We start from the raw sequence: 15540 nt of genomic DNA on the forward strand, positions 1-15540 counted from the left end.
ACTTGTGATTTGGTTGTGGCCAAAATGTCACTATGGCAATGGGAGGACTCCTTAACTTTCTCTAGCTGGATCTCCAAACCTGAGGCAATCCTCTTCAACAACTGTTGGTGAGCTCTATAATCATCGGGAGGTGGTGAAATGTCCCCTGAGGAAACTGCCTCATTAGGAGAGGAGGAGGATGAAGCCAGCACAGGCTCAGAATGCCCCTCCTTCACTAGCTGTCCAGTAGGCTCTTCCTGAACTACCTCTTCCTGCTCAGCATCAGGACCTGTACCAGGCTCAGAAACAGGCAGTGCCCAGCGAGTAGATTCCCCATGCCTCTCCAAGGACACAGAGCAGGACCTGAAAACTGGGGAAATCTCCACAAGTTCCAAAAGGGCCAATGGTGAGCCCCAGTGATTCCCAGGCCCCAAGCCCTATCCCATTCCAGCCGTAGGATCTCGAAGCAACCCAGAGTAGTAATGCCTAGGTGGGGGTAGCATGACAGGCTCCGAGGCTGGGAAACATAGGAGGCCATCTCTGATGCAGAGGAGTCTGAATCACACTCTGCTGACCAAGCAGGGGCTGCTCCCAATGGTACCAGAGACTAGTGCCTAGTTGGCGAAGAGTGTAGAACAGCCAATGTTGCAGGCTTCCCCTTCAATGCACCGATGGGCATGAAATCCAAGGCACAGGAGACTGTCACTGCACTGAGTTCTGCATGGACAATATTGGCGACCCTCTGTCTGCTGGTACAGGAGCACAGACTCCTGCACTACCAGGGACATCAGTACCAATAGGCTCAGCATATCTCTTGCTGACACAAACACTTCCGACATGGTCAGTACCGAGATGGTCGTTGCAATATTGCAGACATAGAAGGCACCCCTCCAGGTATCAGACTTGATGGTACATGCCCGGGTACCAGAGTCAATGGTGCCCATTTCAGTGCTACCAGTGACGAGAAGTGCTTTGGTTTCGGCTGCACTCTACTGTTCTCCCCATGCTTAGAAGATTCTGGAGCCAGCAACTTTCCTGTCTAGAGGTGTAAGCTGGGCGGACTCACCCCTGCAGCGCCTCCTGCTGGTCTCTCAGGGAATTAGCTCAATTTCCAGCCCGGAGCGCCCTCTGCAGACCAGTGATCCACTACTGCTTGGCCCCGGTGTCCCTCCCTGGACTCCTGTGCCCTGTTAGCTGGGGTGCTGCCCCCTGGCAGTAGCCCCTTTCTCTCAGGGTCTCCCCTCCCCAGGAACCCCCCACCCACTATCCCCACCTCGCCTCAGTATAAGGCTACTGTCAGTCCTCATCTAGCCCCCACGCCTGGGGCAGACTGCAGTATCAGCCTACTCATCACTGGCAAGGTTGGGTTTGGACCTGCTGCCTTTGCCTACCCCTGGGCTGCCCTCTGAAACCCCCAGTATCTATTAGCGCAATGCTAGGCTGCAGTCTGGAGCTTTCCAGGCTGGGGCTCCCCAGCTCCTCTGCCTTTCCCCAGCCCTGCTCCACTCAGGTACCCTGGCTCTATCTCCCTGCAGCCAGGCCCTTCTCTCTCTCGCTCTCTCTGAACACAGAGAGACTTCTTCTGGGCCTCTGGCTCACAGCCTTTTTATACAGGCCAGCTGTGGCCTGATTGGGGTGTGGCCCAGCTTTTCGAGCTGCAGCCCTCTCCAGGGCTGCTTTCCAGCCCTCCCAGGCAGGAGCGGGTGTCCACCCCGCTACAAGAGGTCTTATGTCTCTTCTTAGACATTGGGGAAAGCAATTGGTGCTAGGTCTCAGGCAGCACAGGAGGTACACTCCTAACTGATGCCAAAGCACTCTGTGCCAAGTCAGGAAGGCTAGAGTCTCAGGGCCGCCTCTGTGAGTAAAACCTTTAGCCTGGCTTCTCTGGCTTTTTTTGTCCTTGGCTTAAAATATTTGCAAATTTGACAACAAACCCAAATATGAGCTTCCCCCAAATGCTTCAAGCAGCTTGATTGTGGGTTGCTCATGGGCATTGGCCTAGCACAAGAGACGCAGAGCTTGAAGCCCAGTGACCATGTAACAGAAACCCCAGAAGTGGCGACCAAAAAGGAAACTAATTCTATCTACTCTAAGTACTAATCAATTAGAAAACTATTTACAAGAAATTTCCATGAGCACACTGACAGCATGTGCTAACGCAAGCCACGCAATTCCTTCTTACTACCCGTGACAGTCATTAGAACTGAAGAAGCTCTGGGGCGGTTGTGCCATTTATACTGGCTTGTGATGGCACACTATGGTAAAGGGCACTTGAGCCTCTCCAATGGGTCCGACACCCAGCGTGAAATGCACATGTGGAATCACTTGAAGAACTTAAGGCAATGGTTGTAGATGGAGCATTCAGCAAGTTTGGTGGCAATGGGCAATAGCTAGCGTGGCAGGTGGGATTGAGGACTGTTGTTTTAGGGACAGTGGAAGCAAATGTATTTGTATACTGGAGGAAAAGAAGCAAGAGGACAAGGAAAGGTAAAAGGAGGAGGACAAGGAAGAGGGTGTGAGTGGGGAATAGGGATGCCAGGAGAGGATTGGGGTCACAGGGCACATGGAGAGGTTTCAAAGAGAAAAACAAGTGTGCAATCTGCCAGTGAAAGGGAGAGGGAGGAAGGAGAGTTGTGGACTTGTGGTGGCCCTTATCCATCTCTTCCTGGAGTGTGGGGGAGGGAAATCAAGCAAAATCTTGCATGGAGGGCACAGGAAGGAATCAGAGATTGCACATGTGACAGGGATTGCGAGCTGGGGATTCAATGACAGTGGAGAGGCAGTGTTGTTCAGCTAGCGATACAGTAGAACTAAAGAAGGAAAGATCAATTTTGCAGCAGAGGATATCCATGTTGTCTTGAGACTCTCTCCAGTAACAGTCACTGACATGAGAGCAGGTGTGGAGAAAGCTGAAGCTGGGAATGAGCCAGGTTTAGGGTTTTGGAACAGACTTTTGGTGGGAAGGAGAGGTGAAAGAATCAAGTGTAGCGAGAGCAGAGTGCAGTGAACTAACAATGGAGTCTACAGAGGAGGAGGAGAGGGAACAATAAAGGAGTTGAGAGTGGTGGAGAATAAGAACTTAGATCACTGGTAGAGGGGAAATAGGCAATAAGGAAGAAGTGATGGGGTAGCGTTTGGAGAGTGTCACCACTCCTGAGAGATCAGAAAAGGAACACTTGAGCAAAGACGAGCAGAGACAAGGTCAAGCAAGTGGCCACTTTGGCAAACAGGAGAGATGATCCAAGGTTGAAAGTCAAAAGAGAAAATGAAGGCAAAGAGGCAGGAACAGCTCATGGGTCAGAGTGGGCATCAGTGTGAAATTTGAAGTCACCAAGTATGATAAGGGAGGACTGTGGGAAGAGGAATAAAAAAAAAAAGTCAGGTTTCAAAATCAGGAAGGGTAGGGGAGATGTAGATGACAGCTATCTGGAGAGGGACAGCAGAGGAGTATATAATTGAATGTGATTTGAACAAAGAGATATAGTATAAAGAACGGGGTAGAAAATACGACATCTGTTGGAAAGCTATTATGTACATTGATGGTGCACTATCACCGAGGACATTGTGTTCAGTTCTCGTTACCTTACCTCCAAAAAAGATATCGTAGAAATAGGGAGCCTGGAGACAAAATTGATTAGAAGCCTGGAGAAACTAAAGATAGGGAGCGTTTAGAGAGGAGATAAAAAGAGGCAGCAGAGCTATGCAAAATAATGAATGGTTTAGAGAACAAAAGCCAGAAAAACTCCTACTTACACGCTCATAGTCAATAACAAGGGGACATTCCACTAAAAACTGAAAGCTCAAGCTCACCAAGACTCAACTGCAAAGTTCAAGCTCAGCTCAAGTTTATCATGGCTAAAACAGCTCTCAATCTCCCCACCACCAAGTCCTCTCCACTAACGCCATTCTCAATCACTGTGGAAAAAACCACCATCCTGCCTGTCACTCAGGCCCATACTTGGGGTTCATCTCTGACTCAAACCTTTCTTTAGGTCCTCACATCCAGGCTATATCTAAATTTGCTGATTCTTTATGCAAAACATTTCTGAGATACAGCCTCTCTCATCATCCACATGGCTAAAAATCTCATAGTCTTGCATCTTGATAACTGCACCATCCTTTCCTCTGGCCTTGACAAATGCAATCTTGCCTCGCTCATACCCATTCAGAATTCTGCTGCAAAAATAATATTCCTAGCTCATTGCTTTAACCATGTTAAAGAGAAGAATGAGGGGGGATCTGATAGCTGCTTTCAACTACCTGAAAGTAGGTTCCAAAGAGGATGGATCTAGACTGTTCTCAGTGGTACCAGATGACAGAACAAGGAGTAATGGTCTCAAGATGCAGTGGGGGAGGTCTAGGTTGGATATTAGGAAAAACTTTTTCACTAGGAGGGTGGTGAAGCACTGGAATGGGTTACCTAGGGAGGTGGTGGAATCTCCTTCTTTAGAGGTTTTTAAGGTCAGGCTTGACAAAGCCCTGGCTGGGATGATTTAGTTGGGGATTGGTCCTGCTTTGAGCAGGGGGTTGAACTAGATGACCACCTGAGGTCCCTTCCAACTCTGATATTCTATGATTCTATGTTACCCTTCTCTTTGCATTCCCTTTTCCTCCATCATAGCAAACATAAGCTACTGGCCTTAACTTCCAAGGCCCTTCCCGGCCTATTCCCACCCTATCTATCAGCTCTCATTCTGTTAGACTCCCACCTCCAGTTGGCCCCTGAAGCCAGCCTCCATCACCCACTTGTTAAATTTTCAAATGAGCCCCTTCATGCTTTCTCCCATGCTGCCTCTCACACTCAAGAGGGGCTCCCCATAAACACCAGCAAAACTAATTCATTATCCCCTTCAAAACCCTCCTCAAAACTGTCCTTTACTATGACGCCTACAAAATGCTTGACAACGGTTAGGCTGCTGGTGTGCTGAGACAACAGCCTGTCCTGCTGACCAAGTCTCATTGTTTCTTTGTGCTCCCTGCTGGTCTGTCTGTACCCATCTGCTGTCTCTTGACTTTACTTAGATTGTAAGTTCTTTGGGGCAGGAGCTGTTATGGGTTTGTGTTTGTACAGTGCCTACCACAATGGAGTCCTGGTCACTACAACAATACAAATAATAATAAAATAAATAAAAGGCAACTCATTTTAAACAAATGAAATAATTTTTTTTAGTATAAACTATGAGTGTGAACTCTGTCACAAAACCTTGATGATAAGATCATAGCAGGATTGTTGTTTATATGAAATAATGAGAACATTTACAGGATGTTTAAACAGGATAAAACACTAAGATATATTCACCTTCATGCTTCACAGCTCATGATAACCACCAATTAACAGGGGTCAGGAAGAAACCTGCCCTATGGGCAGGTGTAGCAGGGTTCTTCTTTTGACCTACCCTATTAGTAAGTGCTGTAATCCTGCAGGGAGATACTGACTTATACCCTATGAATCATGTAGCAGTGGAGGCTCATTAACTCCACTTTGGTTTAAAAAGAAGTGGGAGTGATACTCTGGTGAAAGGTCTAGGACAGAGAGGTCTCTTTAGAGAAACACTACCAACATGTTAACATGGGCTGAGGGTGGCATTTTCCTTATTATCTGAGTTATCAATAAAGCCAAATTCCAGGTCTAGGGAATGTCTGGACTAAATACAGGGTGTTAAAATGCTGTTCAGAGCGAAGTGGAAATTTAATTTGCTTACAGCAGATTATTCCATCACTTAACATTACAGAGTTTCTTGCACCTTTCGCTGAAGTAATTGGTACTTACCCTGCTGGAGACAGGAATTTGTAATAGATGTAATAAATTAGATCTGGGGTCTAATACAGTGTGGCACTTCCTAAATTCCTACTCCAGAACATCTAGTTTGCTATATGATGTGCTCTAGCAAAAGCACATCATACTCACCCCCTCTGTCACTGAAATGTGTCCAAAATAACTGTGATTTATAGGTGGGTGTAAAAATGGAAAGCAATGCACCACTCAATGGGGGAACTCACTCATAGAAATGGGATTTGGAAATGGACAGGAACGTGCAGTCTCGATTGGCCTTGATGGTGAAAATGAGAGGTTCCCCAGTAAGGACAGCTAGTTGGCCTACTATTTCCCCCGGATGGGTGATGAATAGACAGGTCTCCTCCTCAGAGTCTATCTTCCACTGGTACACATGAAGCAAACCTGAGATCACAAACCGGATGTTGACATCCTGAAAAGGATGGAGAGAGAATCCCTCATTATAAACCCTCCTGGATTTTAAACCAACATTAACTGTAACAGAACTGCAACGACTGATGTGTTTGCTGTGGGGCTCTATGTAGCGTTAATCACTTAGACAATACAATAAGGCACATTCATGAATAATTAAAAGCATTTATTAATGTTGTAAACTGTTCCAGTTACAATATTGAAAATGGAGCTTTCTGACTGGGACCATAACTGGGAGACCTCAAGAGGTGGAGAGGACACAGAATTAATAGCAAAACTCTGTGAATAATACTGTATTGTGACAAAACAGAATATATTAGTACTGGAAATTAGCAAAGATGTATTCCCTTAATTTGCATTGCACACAGTTAGGTATTTTCAAACAAACAATCTCCTAGTGCTATTACAGAACAATATTATGCCCTGAATGATATGCCTGTTGCAAAATGCACTAATATACAAAAAAGTCCAATTGTGTATTAATAGAAGAAGGCATTCTAATAAAACTGAGTGACATACATCATGCATTGAGGGTTGGGTTTTTGTAAGCAGGTTATCTGGGCATTTGTAATGCACATCATTTCATGGGAAAATAAGCAATATATGTATAAACTTGAAACCTCATAGAGAAGGATGCTAAATTCACATTGCAACTTTAGCTACGCACTCTTCCGTACAAAACAAAACCCATAATCTGCAGCTAAAATTGCTGTTGCTATTAAATGAGCCCCTCTTCTCTTTAATTACAAAGGAAAAACTCAACAAGATGCAAGGGAGAAAGAGGGGGGTGGGTTTCCCTGCTGTCTGTGTATGGATTGCAATTCTGAGCCTCTGCACCCAGATGGATAAGCACCTACCAATTCCTCTCAATCTTGTTCAGCTCTCCATTCAAGAGGCAACAGAATCACAGAAATGTAGGAGTGGAAGGGATCTCAATAGGTCATCTAGTCCAGTCCTCTGCACTGAGGCAGGACTAAGGATCTGGACCATCCCTGACAGGTGTTCATCATTGGAGGTTTTTAAGAAGAGGTTAGACAGAGATTCCAGAACCCCTCTAGGTAATTGGTTCCACTCTTATAGTTAGGAAGATTTTTCTAATGTCTGACCCAAATCTCCCTTCCTGCAATTTAAGCGCATTACTTCTTGTCCTCTCCTCAGTGAATATGGAGAACAATTTATCACCCTCCTCTTTTATAAACTTAAATCTGTTATGTCCCCCCTCAGTCTTCACTTCTACAGACTAAACAAACCCAATTGTTTAATATTTCCTTATAGGTCATATTCTAGACCACATATTGTCTGACGTGCACTCTTCAACCCAACCTGTTTTTATCCAGAACATTATATGGCCCTTGTCACCATAGTATCTGGGTGCTTCAGAAATGTTTTAATGAGTTTATCCTCAGAATACCCCTGTTAGGTTGGTACCTATCATTCTCATTTTGCAGGGTGGGGGCATGAGGCAAAGAGAGGTGAAAGTAACTTGTACAGGAAGCCTGTGTCAGAGGAACTTATCCCAGAACTCCCCAAACCCAGTCCAGGGCGACTCACCTCAACTCTAGTCCATCTTTAGTCATACACTAAGGTCTTGACAGGACACCCGCTATTTGAATGACTGGAGAGTAGTAATAATATCAAACAGTTTTTAAACTACAGGTTCACTTTTCCCTTCCTGGAGGGCACTCACCTGGTCTCCCTGCCTTGATACCACAGTCCCAGCCGTAACTTGATGCAGTGTTACTTTACCCTTCAGCAACAAGGGGTCCTGAGGGAAAAAAGATATCCACACACACAATTTAAACATCTGTGCAGATGTAAACAGAGGTGAAAATGTAAGGGAGTAAGCAATCTACTGAACAGGAAGGTTATAAATCTCTTGACCTTGAAGCTATAATTCAAGTTCACACCTTAACATTTCCCTGCCAATCTACATCTTCATAGGAATAATGTAGCTCTCGGTCTTCACATCATAGATTCAGACATTTAAGCGCTTTATTTAACTCCATTTTTGCCTCGACTCCTAACAGACTATAAACCTTCCATGTCCTGATGAAACGAACAGATTGGTTGATCTCATCAATGAAAACATGGTTAACATTTCAACCCTCAAGGATACCTATATTGTGGGATTTTGTTTTGTAACACATCACTAAATATATGCATTCTAGGCACTATAACTTAAGTATATTTCTCCCATACCACACCCACTTCTACGAATATGCATTTAACACAACATTAATATTAATAGTAGTCAGTTTCAGTACTTTTGGCTAGTAAACAGCAAGCAAAAAAACTGTAGCAAGTTTTACTATGGATTACAGGCACCCTTTAAAATTTCCTCCCACAGGTCTCAAAGCACAGAGAACAATACACAGGGTAAGTGCATGATTTAAAAAAAAAAAGTTGGGGAATGCTAGCAAGAAGTCTGCACTGATTTCTATGTTTCTGCTTGTGGTTGTGTACAGAGCACTGAACTGGCACCCAGGAGACCTGCATTCTATTTCCAGTTCTGTCAAAGGCCCATTGTGCAACCCTGTTCACTTCACTTCCCTGTTCCTCAGTTTTCCAGTGATAAAATTGGGATAGTGATACTCACCTTCATTGTAAAACACTGAAATCTGCCAATGAAATACACAATAGAAAAAGCTGATAATCAGAATTACTTATTCAAATGCTCTGGATTCAGGTTAACTTTGCCTTTCTCAATATTAATTCTCTCAACCTATCTTGAAATGTCATCTACATGTGCTGCTATAACTGAATTGAAAGGTGGCCTCTCTCTCTTCTCCAAATGCCTCTCTCCTCCTTCTTTGCCGAAAAGTTTCTCAGTAACCTTACATAAAACATCTTGATGAATCATAAGAAATATTCCTATGCCTCCTACTGCAACAGCACAGTGGGATGGGAGGGGAGATTTTTCTTCTCTCCCTCTCTCCACTGATGGAACAATCATAGGTGCTGTTCTAAATATCTCTGCACGCATAGCAGCAGACTTCGCAGGTTGAGTGCAAAGATCAAAGATCAATCTTTCAAATTAGATTGGTTCCCCTCTTCCCTAAAAAGATGTATAAACAGAATCCTCCAATCTCTCTCCTGTGCATTTCCTATTAGACTCAATCATGAAAAGCAGCTGCTCCCATATCATGTTCTTTTCCCTGTAGGAACATGCCAAGCCAGGTGCCATTATTAAAGCACCCAAAAAATACAGAAACTAGCAACAAAACTGTAGGAGGCACCACTGACTGAGCCAACTCTGTTACTCTAACTTGCTTTGCATTTCCATTACCTGAAGAAGGAGGGTGATACATGAAAGTTTGGTTACTTCTATTTTACCGAATTAAAGCAGAGAGAGCTAGGTTGCTCCCTATAACTAGAGCTTGTGGAAAGATTTTCAAGGGGGGGAAATGTTTAAACACTTAATTTCAACAGTGTTTCAATTCATTTCATTTCGATTATTTTATATTTAATATATAAAAGTCAAAATGAAATTAATTAAAATAGCACTATTGAAACAAAACATTTTGATGGTCCAGAATTGAAATTTTTTCAAATTTTCATTTCATAGGAAATTTTGGAATTTCGGCTTTTTGTTCCAAATTGGGGGGGGGGGGGGGATGGGATGTTTTTGAAATGTCTGAACTTCCCATGAACAGAAATTCCAGTTCCTGACAAACCGTTTTTATAACCCATCTTTATTTGGCTTTTTGATTTTTGATTACGTTAGCACTATTACTACTGCTATTTAGGAACATATTGCCAGATGTTGCCTGATCTTTTTTGAAGGTTAATAATATTTATATTAATTGCCAATTTGTCAGAAGTTTCTAATCCCAGAATCAGGCTACCCAAAACTATAACCAATAAGTTTAATATCTTGCAGTGACCCTCAGGGACCATCAGGGCAAGGATACTTATACTGTTGGCAAAGTAAAGCCTTTGAGATTTTTATTAAAATAAGGAATAAAGCCAGAAAAGCTCCAAGCCCCATAAAAAGACAGGAGTAATACAGTATTGGGGATATCCGTTGTATCATTCTTTGTATAAGCTCTTAGATTTGCATACTTATACCCTTTCTTGAGGACCTGGTGGTAAGAGATAAAGGACCAGCCTGTCTCTGGCATGCCAAATGAGCCCAATGGTTCAGGTTCCTCAATCCCAAGATTGATGGTAGATAACGATAGAGCTGAAGGGTTAAATGATGGATAGCTAACAATGATGGAAAAAGCCTAGCCTCTACATGGTTGTTTCTCCCATTATAGGGCCTGAGCACCATCATGAATATTCATGCTTATGCTCAGCCATCCATGCCCAAATATAGCTTCCTCACCCCATCATATTAGGGTACACTTATCCTACAAGTTAGCATATTAATGCCATTTAACTCATTATCACACCAGTCACTTCTTGCTCAAGCTACATTACGGTTATCACTTCCATATTCCTGTGGTTGCCATTTACCGTTAGGTTTCAACTCCTACCTTTGAGCAAGCCATTCCTAGTTCCCCAAAACCTAAGGGGTAACAGTCAGACTATTTATCTATGCCAAAGGTCGCAGGCCTACTTTACTTGACTACACTTATGCTAACTTGCTTAAGGTAATGTCTTTCAAGATACAGAGCTGTAGGTTCCTTGCATTACAGCTGATGTAGTGAAGGCAAGCCACCCCTCTGGGCTACACAGACTGGATCCAATCAGCGGACCATCTCACACGGTGTCCTGTCTCTGGCAGTGGCCAGACCAGCTGCTCCAGAAGAAGATGCAAGAAACTCAGCAGTAGGAAGATGTGAAATCTGTCCTAAATAAAGTTTTTTGCACTAAAAATGGTACTTTCGAAATAAAAAATTAAAAAAACAAAAAACAAAAAAAAACCCTGTTCTGTTTGTACAGTGCCTAGCACAATGGGGTCCATGACTATACCTCCTAAGTGCTACAGTAATATAAACAACAAATAATAATCAATTACGTGTTAGCGGTTCATGCTGCAGAGGAGAAAGCAAGATCTGCTTCTAAATAAAATAAGCCAGTGTTGCCCAAACTGGACCGTAGTAGGTCTGTCTAGATAAAAGAAGCCACCAAAAGAGGGAGAAGCAAACTGACAGTTTGTGTTTCAAGATTTCCACTAATCTCAATATTCTAATCTGCTTGGAGGAAGTGAATAATTTAATTACTGATTTACTGACTGAACCCCAAACTCTGGATGGGAACAGAGAAAGGCATATTATTTCTCAGTGCCCTAATAGGATTTTTTTTCATTTTAAATGGTTAGATAATTATATTATCACTTAGCTCAGACAAGGGCAATGTTTCCAAAGAGGAGCTCACTCCAATGCAATAACAGAAGGAACAACAAATTCTGGAATGAGATTGGCCAGTGACTGGCAACATTACTACATATTTTTCTTTGAAAATTCCACATGATGGATGAGCGAACATCTATTGTCTTGTGAGCTATTGCTGGCAAAGAGGAGGCTGAATATGAAGGCCTGGGGTTCAGCAAACTATGAGGAGAAAATAGGCAGGGATGGCAACAAAGAAAGGAGTTCTCCAAAAAGTTCTCAGACAAGGTCACTAGGCTAGTCCCAACCTTCCTAGAAATAACCCAATTAGGATACAGAATGGATACTGAGAGAGCCAAGGGAAGCAGATGTTGGAATTGTGTGATGAACAAAAAACAAAAAGGTTAAGAACATAAGAACGGCCATACCGGGTCAGACCAAAGGTCCATCTAGCACAGTATCCTGTCTACCGACAATGGCCAATGCCAGGTGCCCCAGAGGGAGTGAACCTAACAGGCAATTATCAAGTGATCTCTCTCCTGCCATCTGACAAACGGAGGCCAGGGACACCATTCCTTACCCATCCTGGCTAATAGCCATTAATGGACTTAACCACCATGAATTTATCTTTTAACGCTGTTCTAGTCCTAGCCTTCACAACCTCCTCAGGTAAGGAGTTCCACAAGTTGACTGTGCGCTGCGTGAAGGAGAACTTCCTTTTATTTGTTTTAAACCTGCTGCCTATTAATTTCATTTGGTGACCCCTAGTTCTTGTATTATGGGAATAAGTAAATAACTTCCCCTTATCCACTTTCTCAACATCACTCATGATTTTATATATCTCTATCATATCCCCCCTTAATCTCCTCTTTTCTAAACTGAAGAGTCCTAGCCTCTTTAATCTCTCCTCATATGGGATCTGTTCCAAACCCCTAATCATTTTAGTTGCCCTTTTCTGAACCTTTTCTAGTGCCAGTATATCTTTTTTGAGATGAGGAGACCACATCTGTACGTAGTATTCGAGATGTGGACGTACCATTGATTTATATAAGGGCAATAATATATTCTCAGTTACAGTTGCATCAATTGCAAACTTCTTTCTTTCTGGAGGAAGAGGTTTTGGGACTCAAAAAGTGACTGTGAGAAACTCGATGAAGCAGCGAGGCAGGAAACATCAGAAAAAGCAGCTTCTGACAACGGGTGAGATAGTTATGGAGGAGCAAAAGAATGTGGCAACTAGCAAGAGGAGCAGAAGGGAAACATATATAAAACTTTTCAGCCAGCCTGCTGGCCAACAAGGAGTATTTCTGCCTGGAAGGAAAAGGCAGTGACTAAGAGCAGGCCAGTGGCTTGACCAGAAGCAAGAAGTAACATGAAGCCTTCACAAAAAGAGAAAAAAGAGAAATGTAACACAGGCCCATTGGCATCAACTGGCAAAGGGTTCATTGTTCTTTACAAGCAACTCCTGTCTCAGACCTGACAAACTCACTACACCTAATACACCACTTTCATGGTATTTATCCATAAAGGTAGCAATGTGAAGTCTCTACTGGAAGCATGTAACTTAAACAATACTCATTTTCATTGAAAGATATGTTTACAGGTAATATTTAAGGTAACTTTTGCCTTATCCAATGAAAACTATGCCTTATGGTCTTGGAGGGAAAGTAAGTCACCAAGGAATTATATGCCTCAGAGATGGCCCTTTCAAGTGGTAGGGAGTTGTCAACCCTCCCTGGCTAGCCAATAATATAATGTATTGCTCAATTATCATAGAATCATACAATATCAGGGTTGGAAGGGACCTCAAGAGGTCATCTAGTCCAACCCCCTGCTCAAAGTAGGACCAATTCCCAACTAAATCATCCCAGCCAGGGCTTTGTCAAGCCGGGCCTTAAAAACCTCCAAGGAAGGAGACTCCACCACCTCCCTAGGTAACGCATTCCAGTACTTCACCACCTTCCTAGTGAAACAGTGTTTCCTAATATCCAACCTGGACCTCCCCCACTGCAACTTGAGACCATTGCTCCTTGTTCTGTCATCTGCCACCACTGAGAACAGCCGAGCTCCATCCTCTTTGGAACCCCCCTTCAGGTAGTTGAAGGCTGCTATCAAATCCCCCCTCATTCTTCTCTTCTGCAGACTAAACAATCCCAGTTCGCTCGGCCTCTCCTCATAAGTCACGTGCTTCAGACCCCTAATCATTTTTGTTGCCCTCCGTTGGACTCTTTCCAATTTTTCCACATCCTTCTTGTAGTGTGGGGCCCAAAACTGGACACAGTATTCCAGATGAGGCCTCACCAATGTCGAATAAAGGGGAACGATCACATTCCTTGATCTGCTGGCAATGCCCCTACTTATACAGCCCAAAATGCCGTTAACCTTCTTGACAACAAGAGCACACTGTTGACTCATGTCCAGCTTCTCGTCCACTGTGACCTCTAGGTCCTTTTCTGCAGAACTGCTACCTAGCCATTCGGTCCCTAGTCTGTAGCAGTGCATGGGATTCTTCCGTCTTAAGTGCAGGACTCTGCACTTGTCCTTGTTGAACCTCATCAGGGTTTTTTTGGCCCAATCCTCTAATTTGTCTAGGTCCCTCTGTATCCGATCCCTACCCTCTAGTCTATCTACCACGCCTCCTAGTTTAGTGTCATCTGCAAACTTGCTGAGAGTGCAGTCCACACCATCCTCCAGATCATTAATAAAGATATTAAACAAAACCGGCCCCAGGACCGACCCTTGGGGCACTCCGCTTGAAACCGGCTGCCAACTAGACATGGAGCCATTGATCACTACCCGTTGAGCCCGACGATCTAGCCAGCTTTCTATCCACCTTACAGTCCATTCATCCAGCCCATACTTATTTAACTTGGCGGCAAGAATACTGTGGGAGACCGTATCAAAAGCTTTGCTAAAGTCAAGGAATAACACATCCACTGCTTTCCCCTCATCCACAGAGCCAGTTATCGCCTCAAAGAAGGCAATTAGGTTAGTCAGGCACGACTTCCCCTTCATGAATCCATGCTGACTGTTCCTGATCACTTTCCTCTCCTCTAAATGTTTCATAATTGATTCCTTGAGGACCTGCTCCATGATTTTTCCAGGGACTGAGGTGAGGCTCACTGGCCTGTAGTTCCCGGGATCCTCCTTCTTCCCTTTTTTTAAAGATGGGCACTACATTAGCCTTTTTCCAGTCATCTGGGACCTCCCCCGATCGCCATGAGTTTTCAAAAATAATGGCTAATGGCTCTGCAATCTCACCCGCCAACTCCTTTAGCACCCTCGGATGCAGCGCATCCGGCCCCATGGACTTGTGCACGTCCAGTTTTTCTAAATAGTCCCGAACACTTCTTTCTCCACAGAGGGCTGGTCAACTTCTCCCCATATTGTGCTGCCCAATGCAGCAATCTGGGACCATTGTTGCAACAGAAATGTCAATGGAAAACCATTAAAGGTAAGCTATAAACATCAAAACCACTTGGAGGTAAAAAGGAACATTATATCAGATAGGGATCACACTATCGGTTAAAAAGACAAAAGAGTATCACAGATTGGAAACAGACATTCTGCATCCATTCACTAAGGAGACATCTTGTTGAGCATGAGTGTTTCATGAACGAATGGACCCTGGTTCCTGGGAAGCCAGCCAGCTCTGCAACACACTGAACCGGGGTGAAAAACCTACTTTATTAGATAGGAAAGGCAACTATTAAGTGCAAGCCCTAGTTTGCCTTTTACGGTTTTATTTTGTATTATAACCATCTGTTTCCATCACTCTCTCGTTTGTAATGGATCCTCTATTTTTTCTTAAATAAACTCTCATTTTATTATAAGTGCTCAGAAGTGCTGAGCACAGTACAGGAGGAGTGATATAAGTTAACACAAGTAAATTGGGGTACACTGTTCGTTTGGGAGCAGAGGATCCAGGATTTCTGTGAGTAGCCAGTGTCAGGGGCTGTATATCACAGGGGAATACTTCAAGCGGATTTGTTTGCACCTATTGTTAACTTGCAAAATAAAAGACAAGGCTGGCATAGCCCCGGGGAGAGTGCTTGAGTGACTGAAAGGCTGGTGGTGTTA

General features: G+C 43.7%; 1 protein-coding gene across 4 annotated transcripts in view; it reads right to left on the reverse strand.

The window, feature by feature from the left end:
• Positions 1-15540, reverse strand: part of PNPLA7 (patatin like phospholipase domain containing 7) — a 408012-nt gene that overhangs the window by 252679 nt on the left and 139793 nt on the right. For all 4 annotated transcript variants that reach the window (XM_054007693.1, XM_054007690.1, XM_054007692.1 and 1 more), the window contains exons 16-17: positions 7872-7949; positions 5980-6185 (exon numbers count right to left, since the gene is read on the reverse strand). In XM_054007693.1, coding sequence (XP_053863668.1) covers positions 5980-6185; positions 7872-7949 — 284 coding nt within the window. The remainder of the gene's footprint in view (positions 1-5979; positions 6186-7871; positions 7950-15540) is intronic.

This window comes from Malaclemys terrapin, chromosome 17 (genome assembly GCF_027887155.1).
Source record: "Malaclemys terrapin pileata isolate rMalTer1 chromosome 17, rMalTer1.hap1, whole genome shotgun sequence".
NCBI lineage: Eukaryota > Metazoa > Chordata > Testudines > Emydidae > Malaclemys > Malaclemys terrapin.